The sequence below is a fragment of the Protomyctophum parallelum genome (assembly GCF_964188405.1).
Source record: "Protomyctophum parallelum genome assembly, chromosome: 20".
NCBI lineage: Eukaryota > Metazoa > Chordata > Actinopteri > Myctophiformes > Myctophidae > Protomyctophum > Protomyctophum parallelum.
The window spans coordinates 4,134,946-4,147,588 of NC_139718.1; the positions used below are offsets into that span (position 1 = coordinate 4,134,946).

Here is a 12,643-nt window from a genome sequence, read left to right on the forward strand (position 1 = left end):
TCCGCCCAGAATCTCCACATCGGTGCATCCCTAATGACGTCATCACACAACAACATCACAACGTTATCACAACTGTTAAACCGTTAACATGTATTGCCAAATAAACAACGTTTGCCAAAGTTGTTTATTTGGCATATTCCTTTTCAAATTTGCCAACACCGCTGAACACACTATCTGCTGTGTAGCTGAACACACTGTCTGTCTGTCTGCTGTGTAGCTGAACACACTGTCTGTCTGCTGTGTAGCTGAACACACTGTCTGTCTGCTGTGTAGCTGAACACACTGTCTGTCTGCTGTGTAGCTGAAAACACTGTCTGTCTGCTGTGTAGCTGAACACACTGTCTGTCTGCTGTGTAGCTGAACACACTGTCTGTCTGCTGTGTAGCTGAACACACAGTCTGTCTGCTGTGTAGCTGAACACACTGTCTGTCTGCTGTGTAGCTGAAAACACTGTCTGTCTGCTGTGTAGCTGAACACACTGTCTGTCTGCTGTGTAGCTGAACACACTGTCTGTCTGCTGTGTAGCTGAACACACTGTCTGTCTGCTGTGTAGCTGAAAACACTGTCTGTCTGCTGTGTAGCTGAAAACACTGTCTGTCTGCTGTGTAGCTGAACACACAGTCTGTCTGCTGTGTAGCTGAACACACTGTCTGTCTGCTGTGTAGCTGAACACACTGACTGTCTGCTGTAGCACAGAGCTTTCCACACTACGCAATTGTACCAGTGATCAATTTATCATATTAGGAAGAAGATCAACAGTCATAGTCTTCCCTGATTGGCCAACCCAACTCAGCTTTGTGGATTGGCCAAACTTTGCGCGACATTTGTGCCGACGAAGCAATATAAGTGATGCATAATGTGGACATTTGGGACTCAGACTAGAATCTGTCTAGATATACAGAGTGAGCAATGTTCCGCTGGACGGTACATCTGAGTGGAGGACCAAACACATCCGGTTGTGTTGCTGTTGCAGTGAAGGATGAAGTGTTCATCTTTAGAGGACGTTGTGATGTAAACCGTGATCAGATGGATGTGAAAGTCTTCAACACAGTGTCTCTGCGCTGGAGGAAGTTGACCCCAGAGACAAATGGAAGAAGAGAAGGTCACCTTGAGGGTCCCTCTTATCGCCAAGACCACACAGCTGTGTTAATAGAATATGTTGTCTACATCTGGGGAGGCCACAATGGAGGGGAGTACTGTAACATGCTTTATGCATTTGATGTGGACACCCATCTGTGGGTCAGAACCAAGGCTTCTGGGACTGTTCCTGAAGGTCGGGGCTACCATTCAGCCTGTGTCTTGGGGAAGGTCATGTATGTCTATGGAGGATACAACCGATTTATTGAACGCAATAATGACATCTACAAGTTGGAAACAGCGACAATGGTCTGGACTTTAATTAACACCAGAGGAACGCCACCACATGCTTCATCAAGTCACTCTGCCACCATCATCGGGACAAAGATGTTTGTATTTGGGGGCCGTGGGGGGCCTGGGATCTCCTACAACAACATCAGTGTGTTTGACACAGAGACCAGCTGTTGGCTGAGCACGCCTTCTGCACGGCTTCTTCCAGAAAGACGCTATTGGCATTCAGCCTTTACCTACAATGGAGAGCTGTACATATATGGTGGTAACACCTCGAACCAGACCGTCAATGATCTGTGGAAATACAATTTAGAGGCCTTCTCCTGGAAGAAGGTTGAGCCTAAGGGGAAACGCCCAACTCAGATGTCTTTCATGTGCTGTTGCATGGTGGGAGATCGTATCTTCCTCTTTGATAGATGGAACAACCCCGCTGGTGGCCTGTTTATCTTAGATCTAAGTCCTCGTCTTAAGACGCTATGCAAGCTGGTGGTTATTCAGTACGGTCTGGATCAGTCTGAACTCACGCACAACATCAGGTGGGAACTGGCAGCCATGACTACAGTGGCCAAGATATAAGTCTACAAAAAAATAAAATGGTGTAAAATTGTATAAAATGTCCAGCTGGCACAGATGAATAAACCACAAATGACTTCAGCTCTGTGTATAAAGTTATCCTGTATTTTTCAGTGGAACCAAAGCATGCTCCTAGTTTGGAACCTGCACCAAAAAAGCACCTCCTTTCTTTCTTTAAGCAATACGTACAGTGACAATTATCACCTTCCCCGCCCGGCTCCCCTCCCCCAACCACGGGTCTATTGGTGTGTGTGTAGACTGTAGACGCTCCACAAAGCTGGTTGCACCACGGTGGGTTTGAACCCACTGCCTCCGTGGTTGCTGACTATAACTGCAGACGATGACTATACCCTAGACTAGACTATAGTCCACTATTTCTTTTTTTTAAATTATCTTTTGATATTTTTCATCTTTATTTGACGGTAAGTAGACAGGCAAGGGCGGAGAGAGATAGGGGGAGGACACACAGCAAAGTTCGTCAAGATCGGGACTCACAAAAACATGCAGTAATCCTGGTCTCTAAACTGCCTCCCCCTAACCTCGCATCACCAGGCTTTCCACCGCCTCGGAGGAAAGCCTGGTCTCTGTTTCAATGTATGTATGATCCGGGCTGGGGCCGGATGATGTGGTTACGTCATGTTGTAGTATTGTTTTGTAGTCATCAGGATGATGTGGTTACGTCATGTTGTAGTATTGTTTTGTAGTCATCAGGATGATATCGTTACGTCATGTTGTAGTATTGTTTTGTAGTCGCCAGACAGGATGAACAGGCGGCGGCAACTTCCTTTTCCCTTTCAATAAAAGCTCTCGTAAGCGAGAGCTTTTATTGAGAGGGAAAAGGAAGTTGTCGCCGCCTGTTATTCCTGTTCGTTGTAGGCAAACCATTGCCTACAACATGACGTAAGCATATCATCCGGCTCCAGCCCCGATCATATACCGAAATGAAATGGTGCCCCGGCTAGCCTCCCCCTGGCCAGCCGGGGCGCCTGATGGAGGGGAAAGGAACTGGTCTCTATACTGCCTCCCCCTGGCCAGCCGGGGCGCCTGATGGAGGGGAAAGGAACTGGTCTCTATACTGCCTCCCCCTGGCCAGCCGGGGCGCCTGATGGAGGGGAAAGGAACTGGTCTCTATACTGCCTCCCCCTGGACAGCCGGGGCGCCTGATGGAGGGGAAAGGAACTGGTTGGAATAACGTGTTCCTTCCACGCGCTATACGTCCAACCAGGGAAACTCCCCCCTGTCAGGTGTAAAGGAGCAACTTGGACACTCAGGCATGAAGGAAGCATGAGTTCAAGTCCGTTTCTCTCCCCTTGTCCCCCATATATGGGGACTAGGTTGGTCTCCCCTTGTCCCCCATATATGGGGACTAGGTTGGTCTCCCCTTGTCCCCCATATATGGGGACTAGGTTGGTGGAGGGTGTGTAGAGCCCAGGATCACATTAGATCATTGACACAGGGGTGAAAAATGGGTTACAAAATCGTGGGATAAAAAATATATAAAAAAAAAAAAGAAAAAAAAAAGATCTGGACTCAAACCCGTGACCCGCTGTACAGCCTTTCCTCCTTTATTTGTTGTTTTTTGAGGGCCTCTAGCCGCTCCACTGCATGGCTTTTGAAGGCGGCGTCATACGGCAGCCAAGTCTATGGAATTTTAATGTTTGTTTAGGGCAGCAGTTCAACAAACATTGACGACCTGCAACGTCATGTATGTGATTTAGTAATAATTTGCTTATCGCTCCGAGTAGAAAGAGTAGAGTACTAAATAAATACCTTCTCCCCGTGTCCCCTAGGGTAGGTACCCTCACAAAAACATGCAGTAATCCTGGTCTCTAAACTGCCTCCCCCTGGCCAGCCGGGGCGCCTGATGGAGGGGAAAGGAACTGGTCTCTATACTGCCTCCCCCTGGCCAGCCGGGGCGCCTGATGGAGGGGAAAGGAACTGGTCTCTAAACTACCTCCCCCTGGCCAGCCGGGGCGCCTGATGGAGGGGAAAGGAACTGGTCTCTATACTGCCTCCCCCTGGCCAGCCGGGGCGCCTGATGGAGGGGAAAGGAACTGGTCTCTATACTGCCTCCCCCTGGCCAGCCGGGGCGCCTGATGGAGGGGAAAGGAACTGGTCTCTAAACTACCTCCCCCTGGCCAGCCGGGGCGCCTGATGGAGGGGAAAGGAACTGGTCTCTATACTGCCTCCCCCTGGCCAGCCGGGGCGCCTGATTGAGGGGAAAGGAACTGGTCTCTATACTGCCTCCCCCTGGCCAGCCGGGGCGCCTGATGGAGGGGAAAGGAACTGGTCTCTATACTGCCTCCCCCTGGCCAGCCGGGGCGCCTGATGGAGGGGAAAGGAACTGGTCTCTAAACTGCCTCCCCCTGGCCAGCCGGGGCGCCTGATGGAGGGGAAAGGAACTGGTCTCTATACTGCCTCCCCCTGGCCAGCCGGGGCGCCTGATGGAGGGGAAAGGAACTGGTCTCTAAACTACCTCCCCCTGGCCAGCCGGGGCGCCTGATGGAGGGGAAAGGAACTGGTCTCTATACTGCCTCCCCCTGGCCAGCCGGGGCGCCTGATGGAGGGGAAAGGAACTGGTCTCTATACTGCCTCCCCCTGGCCAGCCGGGGCGCCTGATGGAGGGGAAAGGAACTGGTCTCTAAACTACCTCCCCCTGGCCAGCCGGGGCGCCTGATGGAGGGGAAAGGAACTGGTCTCTATACTGCCTCCCCCTGGCCAGCCGGGGCGCCTGATTGAGGGGAAAGGAACTGGTCTCTATACTGCCTCCCCCTGGCCAGCCGGGGCGCCTGATGGAGGGGAAAGGAACTGGTCTCTATACTGCCTCCCCCTGGCCAGCCGGGGCGCCTGATGGAGGGGAAAGGAACTGGTCTCTAAACTGCCTCCCCCTGGCCAGCCGGGGCGCCTGATGGAGGGGAAAGGAACTGGTCTCTATACTGCCTCCCCCTGGCCAGCCGGGGCGCCTGATGGAGGGGAAAGGAACTGGTCTCTAAACTACCTCCCCCTGGCCAGCCGGGGCGCCTGATGGAGGGGAAAGGAACTGGTCTCTATACTGCCTCCCCCTGGCCAGCCGGGGCGCCTGATGGAGGGGAAAGGAACTGGTCTCTATACTGCCTCCCCCTGGCCAGCCGGGGCGCCTGATGGAGGGGAAAGGAACTGGTCTCTAAACTACCTCCCCCTGGCCAGCCGGGGCGCCTGATGGAGGGGAAAGGAACTGGTCTCTATACTGCCTCCCCCTGGCCAGCCGGGGCGCCTGATTGAGGGGAAAGGAACTGGTCTCTATACTGCCTCCCCCTGGCCAGCCGGGGCGCCTGATGGAGGGGAAAGGAACTGGTCTCTATACTGCCTCCCCCTGGCCAGCCGGGGCGCCTGATGGAGGGGAAAGGAACTGGTCTCTAAACTGCCTCCCCCTGGCCAGCCGGGGCGCCTGATGGAGGGGAAAGGAACTGGTCTCTATACTGCCTCCCCCTGGCCAGCCGGGGCGCCTGATGGAGGGGAAAGGAACTGGTCTCTATACTGCCTCCCCCTGGCCAGCCGGGGCGCCTGATGGAGGGGAAAGGAACTGGTCTCTATACTGCCTCCCCCTGGCCAGCCGGGGCGCCTGATGGAGGGGAAAGGAACTGGTCTCTATACTGCCTCCCCCTGGCCAGCCGGGGCGCCTGATGGAGGGGAAAGGAACTGGTCTCTATACTGCCTCCCCCTGGCCAGCCGGGGCGCCTGATGGAGGGGAAAGGAACTGGTCTCTAAACTGCCTCCCCCTGGCCAGCCGGGGCGCCTGATGGAGGGGAAAGGAACTGGTCTCTAAACTGCCTCCCCCTGGCCAGCCGGGGCGCCTGATGGAGGGGAAAGGAACTGGTCTCTATACTGCCTCCCCCTGGCCAGCCGGGGCGCCTGATGGAGGGGAAAGGAACTGGTCTCTAAACTGCCTCCCCCTGGCCAGCCGGGGCGCCTGATGGAGGGGAAAGGAACTGGTCTCTATACTGCCTCCCCCTGGCCAGCCGGGGCGCCTGATGGAGGGGAAAGGAACTGGTCTCTATACTGCCTCCCCCTGGCCAGCCGGGGCGCCTGATGGAGGGGAAAGGAACTGGTCACTAAACTGCCTCCCCCTGGCCAGCCGGGGCGCCTGATGGAGGGGAAAGGAACTGGTCGGAATAACGTGTCCCTTCCACGCGCTACGTCCGGCCGGGGAAACTCCCCTCTGTCAGGTGAAAAGAAGCAACTTGGACTCCTCATGCATAGAAGGAGGCATGAGGTCAGTCCGCTGCCCCCCCCAGGTTGGCAGAGGAAGTGTAGCGCCCAGGATTACATTAGATAATTGGCACTGGGTGAAAAGAAAACTGGGTTACAAAATCGTGGGATAAAAATTTTAGTAAAAAAAAAAAAAGAAATACCTATACTATTGTAAGCTGTTCATTGTGATCTCCTTCCAAATCTTGATCTGATAAGCACAAACATAATTCAGCCCGCGGGGAACGGAGTTGGCCTTGCAGTCGCGCGCCGAAAAATGAAATGAAATGGTGTCCTTGCACCTTGTCCGTGCATGTGGACCATGAATACATTGTTAAAATGTGTGCGGGCACGTGTGTGTGCGTGCGTGCGTGTGTGCGTGTGCATTTGCGTGTATGCTCGTTAACCCATTCTGAGATCAGATTCATAACGAGGTTTCCACTGGACACACACTGGTCTGATTAACCCATGGAGTGACCTGAGATCAGATTCTAAAAAATGTCAGTCGTTCTTCGATTTTTCAAAAATAGCAGACCTACAAGCTCATAGCGCGCCACTCGGTGGCGCGCTATGAGCTTGTAGATCTGCTATTTTTAAATAGCATAACATGATGCTGACACCAAAATGGGTGCCCGGTCAGAATGGGTTAATACAGTATATTAGCATATAATGTAGTGCCATCAAATGCAGCAGAGACATACAGACATACAGTCCTGCCGATGACTTGAAAAAATATATATAACAATGAATTAATTAATTAATTCAATACAAAATATGAATGTTGCCTGAAAGTATCGTTGCAGGGGCCTGCAGTGCAGGGTTAAAAAAATGCTACATATTTAATATTGATATAAATGCTATATTATGATACAGTATTATGATTGTGTTTGTGTGGAGAGCAGCCCGGCGTCCGGAGGTTAATGAAAGCGTCGACCTGCTGTGTGACTCTCACAGCCTCGCCGTTTATCCCATTCTGACCTGAGATCAGATTCTAAAAAATGTTTTCTACATCCTGACAGTTTTCCATTCTGACCTGAGATCAGATTCTAAAAATGTTTTCTACACATCCTGACAGTTTTCCATTCTGACCTGAGATCAGATTCTAAAAATAAATGTCTTCTACGTCAGTCGTTCTTTCAATTTTTCAAAAATAGCAGATCTACAAGCTCGTAGCGTGACACTCGGTGGCGCGCTATGAGCTTGTAGATCTGCTATTTTTCAATAGCTAAAGCATAACATGATGCTAACACCAAAAGGGGTTCCCGCGCAGAATGGGTTAAGCAGCGCTGGAACAACTACTCAACAGTTTTATACTCATAGAGTAAAGTATCAAAATCTGCAATGTGGAACTATACTACGTTAAATACGAGTAAAAAGTCCGCAATTCAAAATGTACTAAAAAAAAAAAGTGCGTGTTGGCATCTCAACGTCAAACAAAAGTAGAAAGTATACTATGCAACAATTGTCCCATTTCAAAATGTATGTACGAATGTTTTGAAAATAGCAGATCAAGCCAGGGTATAGTTGGACGTATAGCGCGTGGAAGGAACACGTTATTCCAACCAGTTCCTTTCCCCTCCATCAGGCGCCCCTGCTTGGCCAGGGGGAGGCAGTATAGAGCTTAGAGTATATATTTCTAGAGAAGGCACCCAGAGGAAACCCTGAGGCCAAATGGACATAGTGGCCGGATTTGGTATTGCAGCTCGAGCCAGCGCTGGTCCGTTGACTATCATTGCGCACGTTCATGTGTTTGGGGCCATGACATGTGAACGAATGTTTCATACGTGAACGCAGCACAAACGGCACAATGATAGTCAACGGCAGCGCGTTCATGTGTTTGGGGCCAATCCATCCCAGAATGCACTCTGTTCCTACCAGGAAGGAGGAGTGAATCCGCCTCATGCGCTTTTGAGCAAATTAATGCAAGTGGATGGGAGGAGAACTCGGGTGTCTTCTCTATAGATATATAACTCTATGGTATAGAGACCAGGATTACTGCATCTTTTTTCTCTTGTGAGAGTATATACCCTAGGGGCCACGGGGAGAACATGCAAACTCCACACAGAAAGGCCATTTAGCAACGCCACCTAGACCCCCATCCAGCGCCCTGCACAGCGTTCCCCGGTGTGGGAATCGAACCCGCGGGACCTTCTAGCCGTGAGGTGACGGGGCTATACCGACTGCGGCGCCACGGCGGCGCCCGGCCTCTTCATAATTATTCAACTTCTTTTCGGCGTTTTGTCTCTGCACCTCCTTAAAGACTCTGACGCAGAGAGCCTTCGTTTTGTCTCTGCACCTCCTTAAAGACTCTGACGCAGAGAGCCTTCGTTTTGTCTCTGCACCTCCTTAAAGACTCTGACGCAGAGAGCCTTCGTTTTGTCTCTGCACCTCCTTAAAGACTCTGACGCAGAGAGCCTTCGTTTTGTCTCTGCACCTCCTTAAAGACTCTGACGCAGAGAGCCTTCGTTTTGTCTCTGCACCTCCTTAAAGACTCTGACGCAGAGAGCCTTCGTTTTGTCTCTGCACCTCCTTAAAGACTCTGACGCAGAGAGCCTTCTTGGCCAGCCAGCGGCGGCTGGCGTGCCTGTAGTACTCCGGGGGGAAGGCGTAGGCGACGCCCAGCTGTCGGCACACGTTCTCAAAGGCGTCGTGGTCGACCGACCGGAGCCCCTTCAGGATCTTGGTCCGGCGGTCGACGGCCATGAGCATGCGTCTCTTGTTGGCCATGTCATGGCCGTGCTTCTCCAGGTGCTCCCGGTAGTTCCTGATCCTCGCTGTGAGCACGGCCACCGCGACCGACCGGCGGTCGCTGCTTCCATCGTCGTCCGTCGTCGTCGTCGTCCGGACGCTGGCGATCAGCTGCTCCCTCTTCAGGCGGAGCTTCTCGCCGTGGCTCGCCAGCTCCAACGTGAGCAGCCTGCGGACGCCGCCGCCGGCCGCTTGGGCCAGGGGAACGGCCGCGTATTCCTCCTTCAGCGCGGCGGCGGGCAGATCGCTGAGCTGGCTCACTACGGGGACTCGCTTCTTTGTCCTTGTTGTTGTTGTTGTTGTTGTTGTTGTTGCAGCGCGGGCGTAGTGTCTCGCAGGCGGGACGCCAACGCTCCCAGCGGCGGCGGAGGCAGAGCTGTGTTCAGGCCTCGGCATCGAGGCCGAGGTGCACGAGGGAGCAGAGCTTCTCCCCGGCATCGAGGAGGGAGCAGAGCTTCTCCCCGGCATCGAGGAGGGAGCAGAGCTTCTCCCCGGCATTGAGGGAGCAGAGCTTCTCCCCGGCATCGAGGAGGAAGCAGAGCTTCTCCCCGGCATCGAGGGAGCAGAGCTTCTCCCCGGCATCGAGGAGGAAGCAGAGCTTCTCCCCGGCATCGAGGGAGCAGAGCTTCTCCCCGGCATCGAGGAGGAAGCAGAGCTTCTCCCCGGCATCGAGGAAGCAGAGCTTCTCCCCAGCATCGAGGGAGCAGAGCTTCTCCCCAGCATCGAGGGAGCAGAGCTTCTCCCCGGCATCGAGGGAGCAGAGCTTCTCCCCGGCATCGAGGGAGCAGAGCTTCTCCCCGGCATCGAGGAGGAAGCAGAGCTTCTCCCCAGCATCGAGGGAGCAGAGCTTCTCCCCGGCATCGAGGGAGCAGAGCTTCTCCCCGGCATCGAGGGAGCAGAGCTTCTCCCCGGCATCGAGGGAGCAGAGCTTCTCCCCGGCATCGAGGAGGAAGCAGAGCTTCTCCCCGGCATCGAGGGAGCAGAGCTTCTCCCCGGCATCGAGCAGGCAGAGCTTCTCCCCGGCATCGAGCAGGCAGAGCTTCTCCCCGGCATCGAGGGAGCAGAGCTTCTCCCCGGCATCGAGGAGGGAGCAGAGTTTCTCCCCGGCAGCGAGGAGGAAGCAGAGCTTCTCCCCGGCAGCGTGGACGTGTAAACGCTGCTCCCCCGCAAGGACAAGCTTCTCAGAGCCGCCCGTAAAGCCATGCAGGCGAACGCCTTGCACGCTAGAGGATTGGTAAAGCCATGCATGAGAACACGTTTTGCTCCTCTGGAGGAATGAATCATTTGCCGCGGTCACAACGTATCGGCCGATACTACTGTCTCCCAAAACCTACCGTCGTCACTGTGACGTCACATTCAGGAGGCTCCATTTATGGAGCTCCAGGTCGTCAACCGTGACCTTATTATTGTGACCAAAGGTCACGTTCACTGTGAAGTCCTGCGTCTCGCGTTCCGTCACACACCACCATATATGGTTGCCAGTCCATCATGCCTTGTGACATCACGTGACGTCATAGAGATCCTTAGATCTCCTTATATGGATCTGACCTCGTGACAACATGGAGACCCTTAATGCCTCCATACAGTATATGTTCATGCCTCGTTCAGTTCAGTTCAGTTCAGTTCAGTTCAGTTCAGTTCAGTTCAGTTCAGTTCAATTCAATTCAGCTTTATTGGCATGAGAAAACATATACATTTACATTGCCAAACCCAAAAGTGGAACAAAACAATCGAGATGAAACGATAAAATAAACGTGTAAACAGAGCCTGCTTTATATACTTTTGAAAGTTGACAGCAGTATTTCAACGTTTTTGCATTCATTTGGACGTAAACATTTGTGTGATCTCTCTCTCTCTCTCTCTCTCTCTCTCTCTCTCTCTCTCTCTCTCTCTCTCTCTCTCTCTCTCTCTCTCTCTCTCTCTCTCTCTCTCTCTCTCTCTCTCTCTCTCTCTCTCTCTCTCTCTCTCTCTCTCTCTCTCTCTCTCTCTCTCTCTCTCTCTCTCTCTCTCTCTCTCTCTCTCTCTCGCTCTCGCTCTCTCTCGCTCTCTCTCTCTCTCTCTCTCTCTCGCTCTCTCTCTCGCTCTCTTGTGGTATATGGAATCACAATTCAAAGCTTAATCAGACCAGCGTGTGTCCAGTGGAAACCTCGTATGAATCTGATCTCAGGTCAGAATGTTTATAGTGTGACATTAGATTGTCTCTCAGCTGAGCAAACATGTCATGACAGAGGTTCCATAGCAGGCTATAGGAATCTCAGAACAGCCCGTGGCTGAGTGGCCACTAACTTGATGACCACAAACAAATGTTCTGGGGGTTTCCTGCTACATGTTAGGACACCTATACTGTGTTCCTGTTGTGCTTCCTCTAGCTCTGTGACTTGACCCATGACCTTATATGGACACAGACATGTTTGGGACAATGGGGGTTTGGGAACCTGAAGACCACCTTTTGCATATTCCCTTTGATGTCTCTGTCTTGAGTTGTATATAAAGACTACAATGTGTGTAACTGTGTGTCAGTGTCCGGACTGAAAAGGAATGGAACTCCGGAAACAACCTTCATTTATTTGCCTGTTTACTTTGCGGTCGACTTCATTCTCAGCATTTCTGCCTAAGTATTTCATTATGTCTGTTTATGGACAATGTAGAGGAGAGGAAAAGCACTCATCTCTCTCTTTAGTTCATTTACTTCTCTCTCTCTCTCTCTCTCTCTCTCTCTCTCTCTCTCTGAAGCAGCGGTAGGGCGAGCTGCGGGCGTCGCCAGTTGATTGCCAACTAATTAAGGTTCCAGCAGGTCAGACGGTCGTCTGCAGCGCGTTGCGTGGTGTGGCTGTGGAGTGGACATACTCTGCTCTGCCTCAGCGAACAGAGAAGAGAACCCAGCCTTAATTATTATTGGGCCTATTATTATTCGGAAACACAATGTGTTTAACCCATTCTGAACGGGCACCCATTTTGGTGTTAGCATCATGTTATGCTTTAGCTATTGAAAAATAGCAGATCTACAAGCTTGTAGGTCTGCTATTTTTGAAAAATCAAAGAGCGACTGACATTTTTAGAATCTGATCTCAGGTCAGAATGGGTTCATCAGACCCAGTGTGTGTCCAGTGGAAACCTCGTATGAATCTGATCTCAGGTCAGAATGTGTTTAAACCCCACCGACCGTTTCATGTCAGAAGGTCTTCTTCTCGCAATCAGCCGTGTCTGTCTGCACTACCCCCCCGAATCTTCACCTGGAATGACTTCATTGCATCATCCGGTGTGTGAGTGTGTGTGCGTGTGCGTGTGCGTGTGCGTGTGCGTGTGCGTGTGCGTGTGCGTGCCTTGTCGTTAAGACCCATCCCTTACGGGATTATAAGAAGCCAAAAGCATATGAACAATATCACATTCACTTCCCACACAGTTAGTTAGGAATGCCACAGTCGAAAAATTCCACACTATTGATCCATAATGTATAAATGATATAGATAAGGGTTCAGGACAACAAGGCCTTTTTGTGGACTTTTCGTCTGTGGTACTCAGCTAATTAGGTAGTTAGGTAGTTAGTTAGTTAGTTAGTTAGTTACAGTAGTTAGTTTCTGTGAGAGTGAGGTCTAGCCAACACCATGAACTCGGGATTCTTGGATCGCTGCCCTCCATGATGTCCTATCCAAGAATCCATCATCAGGTTCTTGAGCTCTGCAGTGTTGTCAGCCAAGCTGTCGCGCCGCAGCACGTCTACATTAGG

At 52.0% G+C, this 12,643-nt stretch overlaps 1 protein-coding gene across 1 annotated transcript; it reads left to right on the forward strand.

Moving 5' to 3' along the window:
* Positions 1-1,026: 1,026 nt before the first annotated feature.
* LOC310878495 (kelch domain-containing protein 3-like) lies at positions 1,027-1,944 on the forward strand (the record flags this gene model as incomplete). Its single annotated transcript, XM_083792824.1, has 1 exon — positions 1,027-1,944. One exon carries the CDS (start codon positions 1,027-1,029, stop codon positions 1,942-1,944), a length of 918 nt encoding a protein of 305 aa, XP_083648950.1.
* Between the last annotated feature and the right edge of the window lie 10,699 nt (positions 1,945-12,643).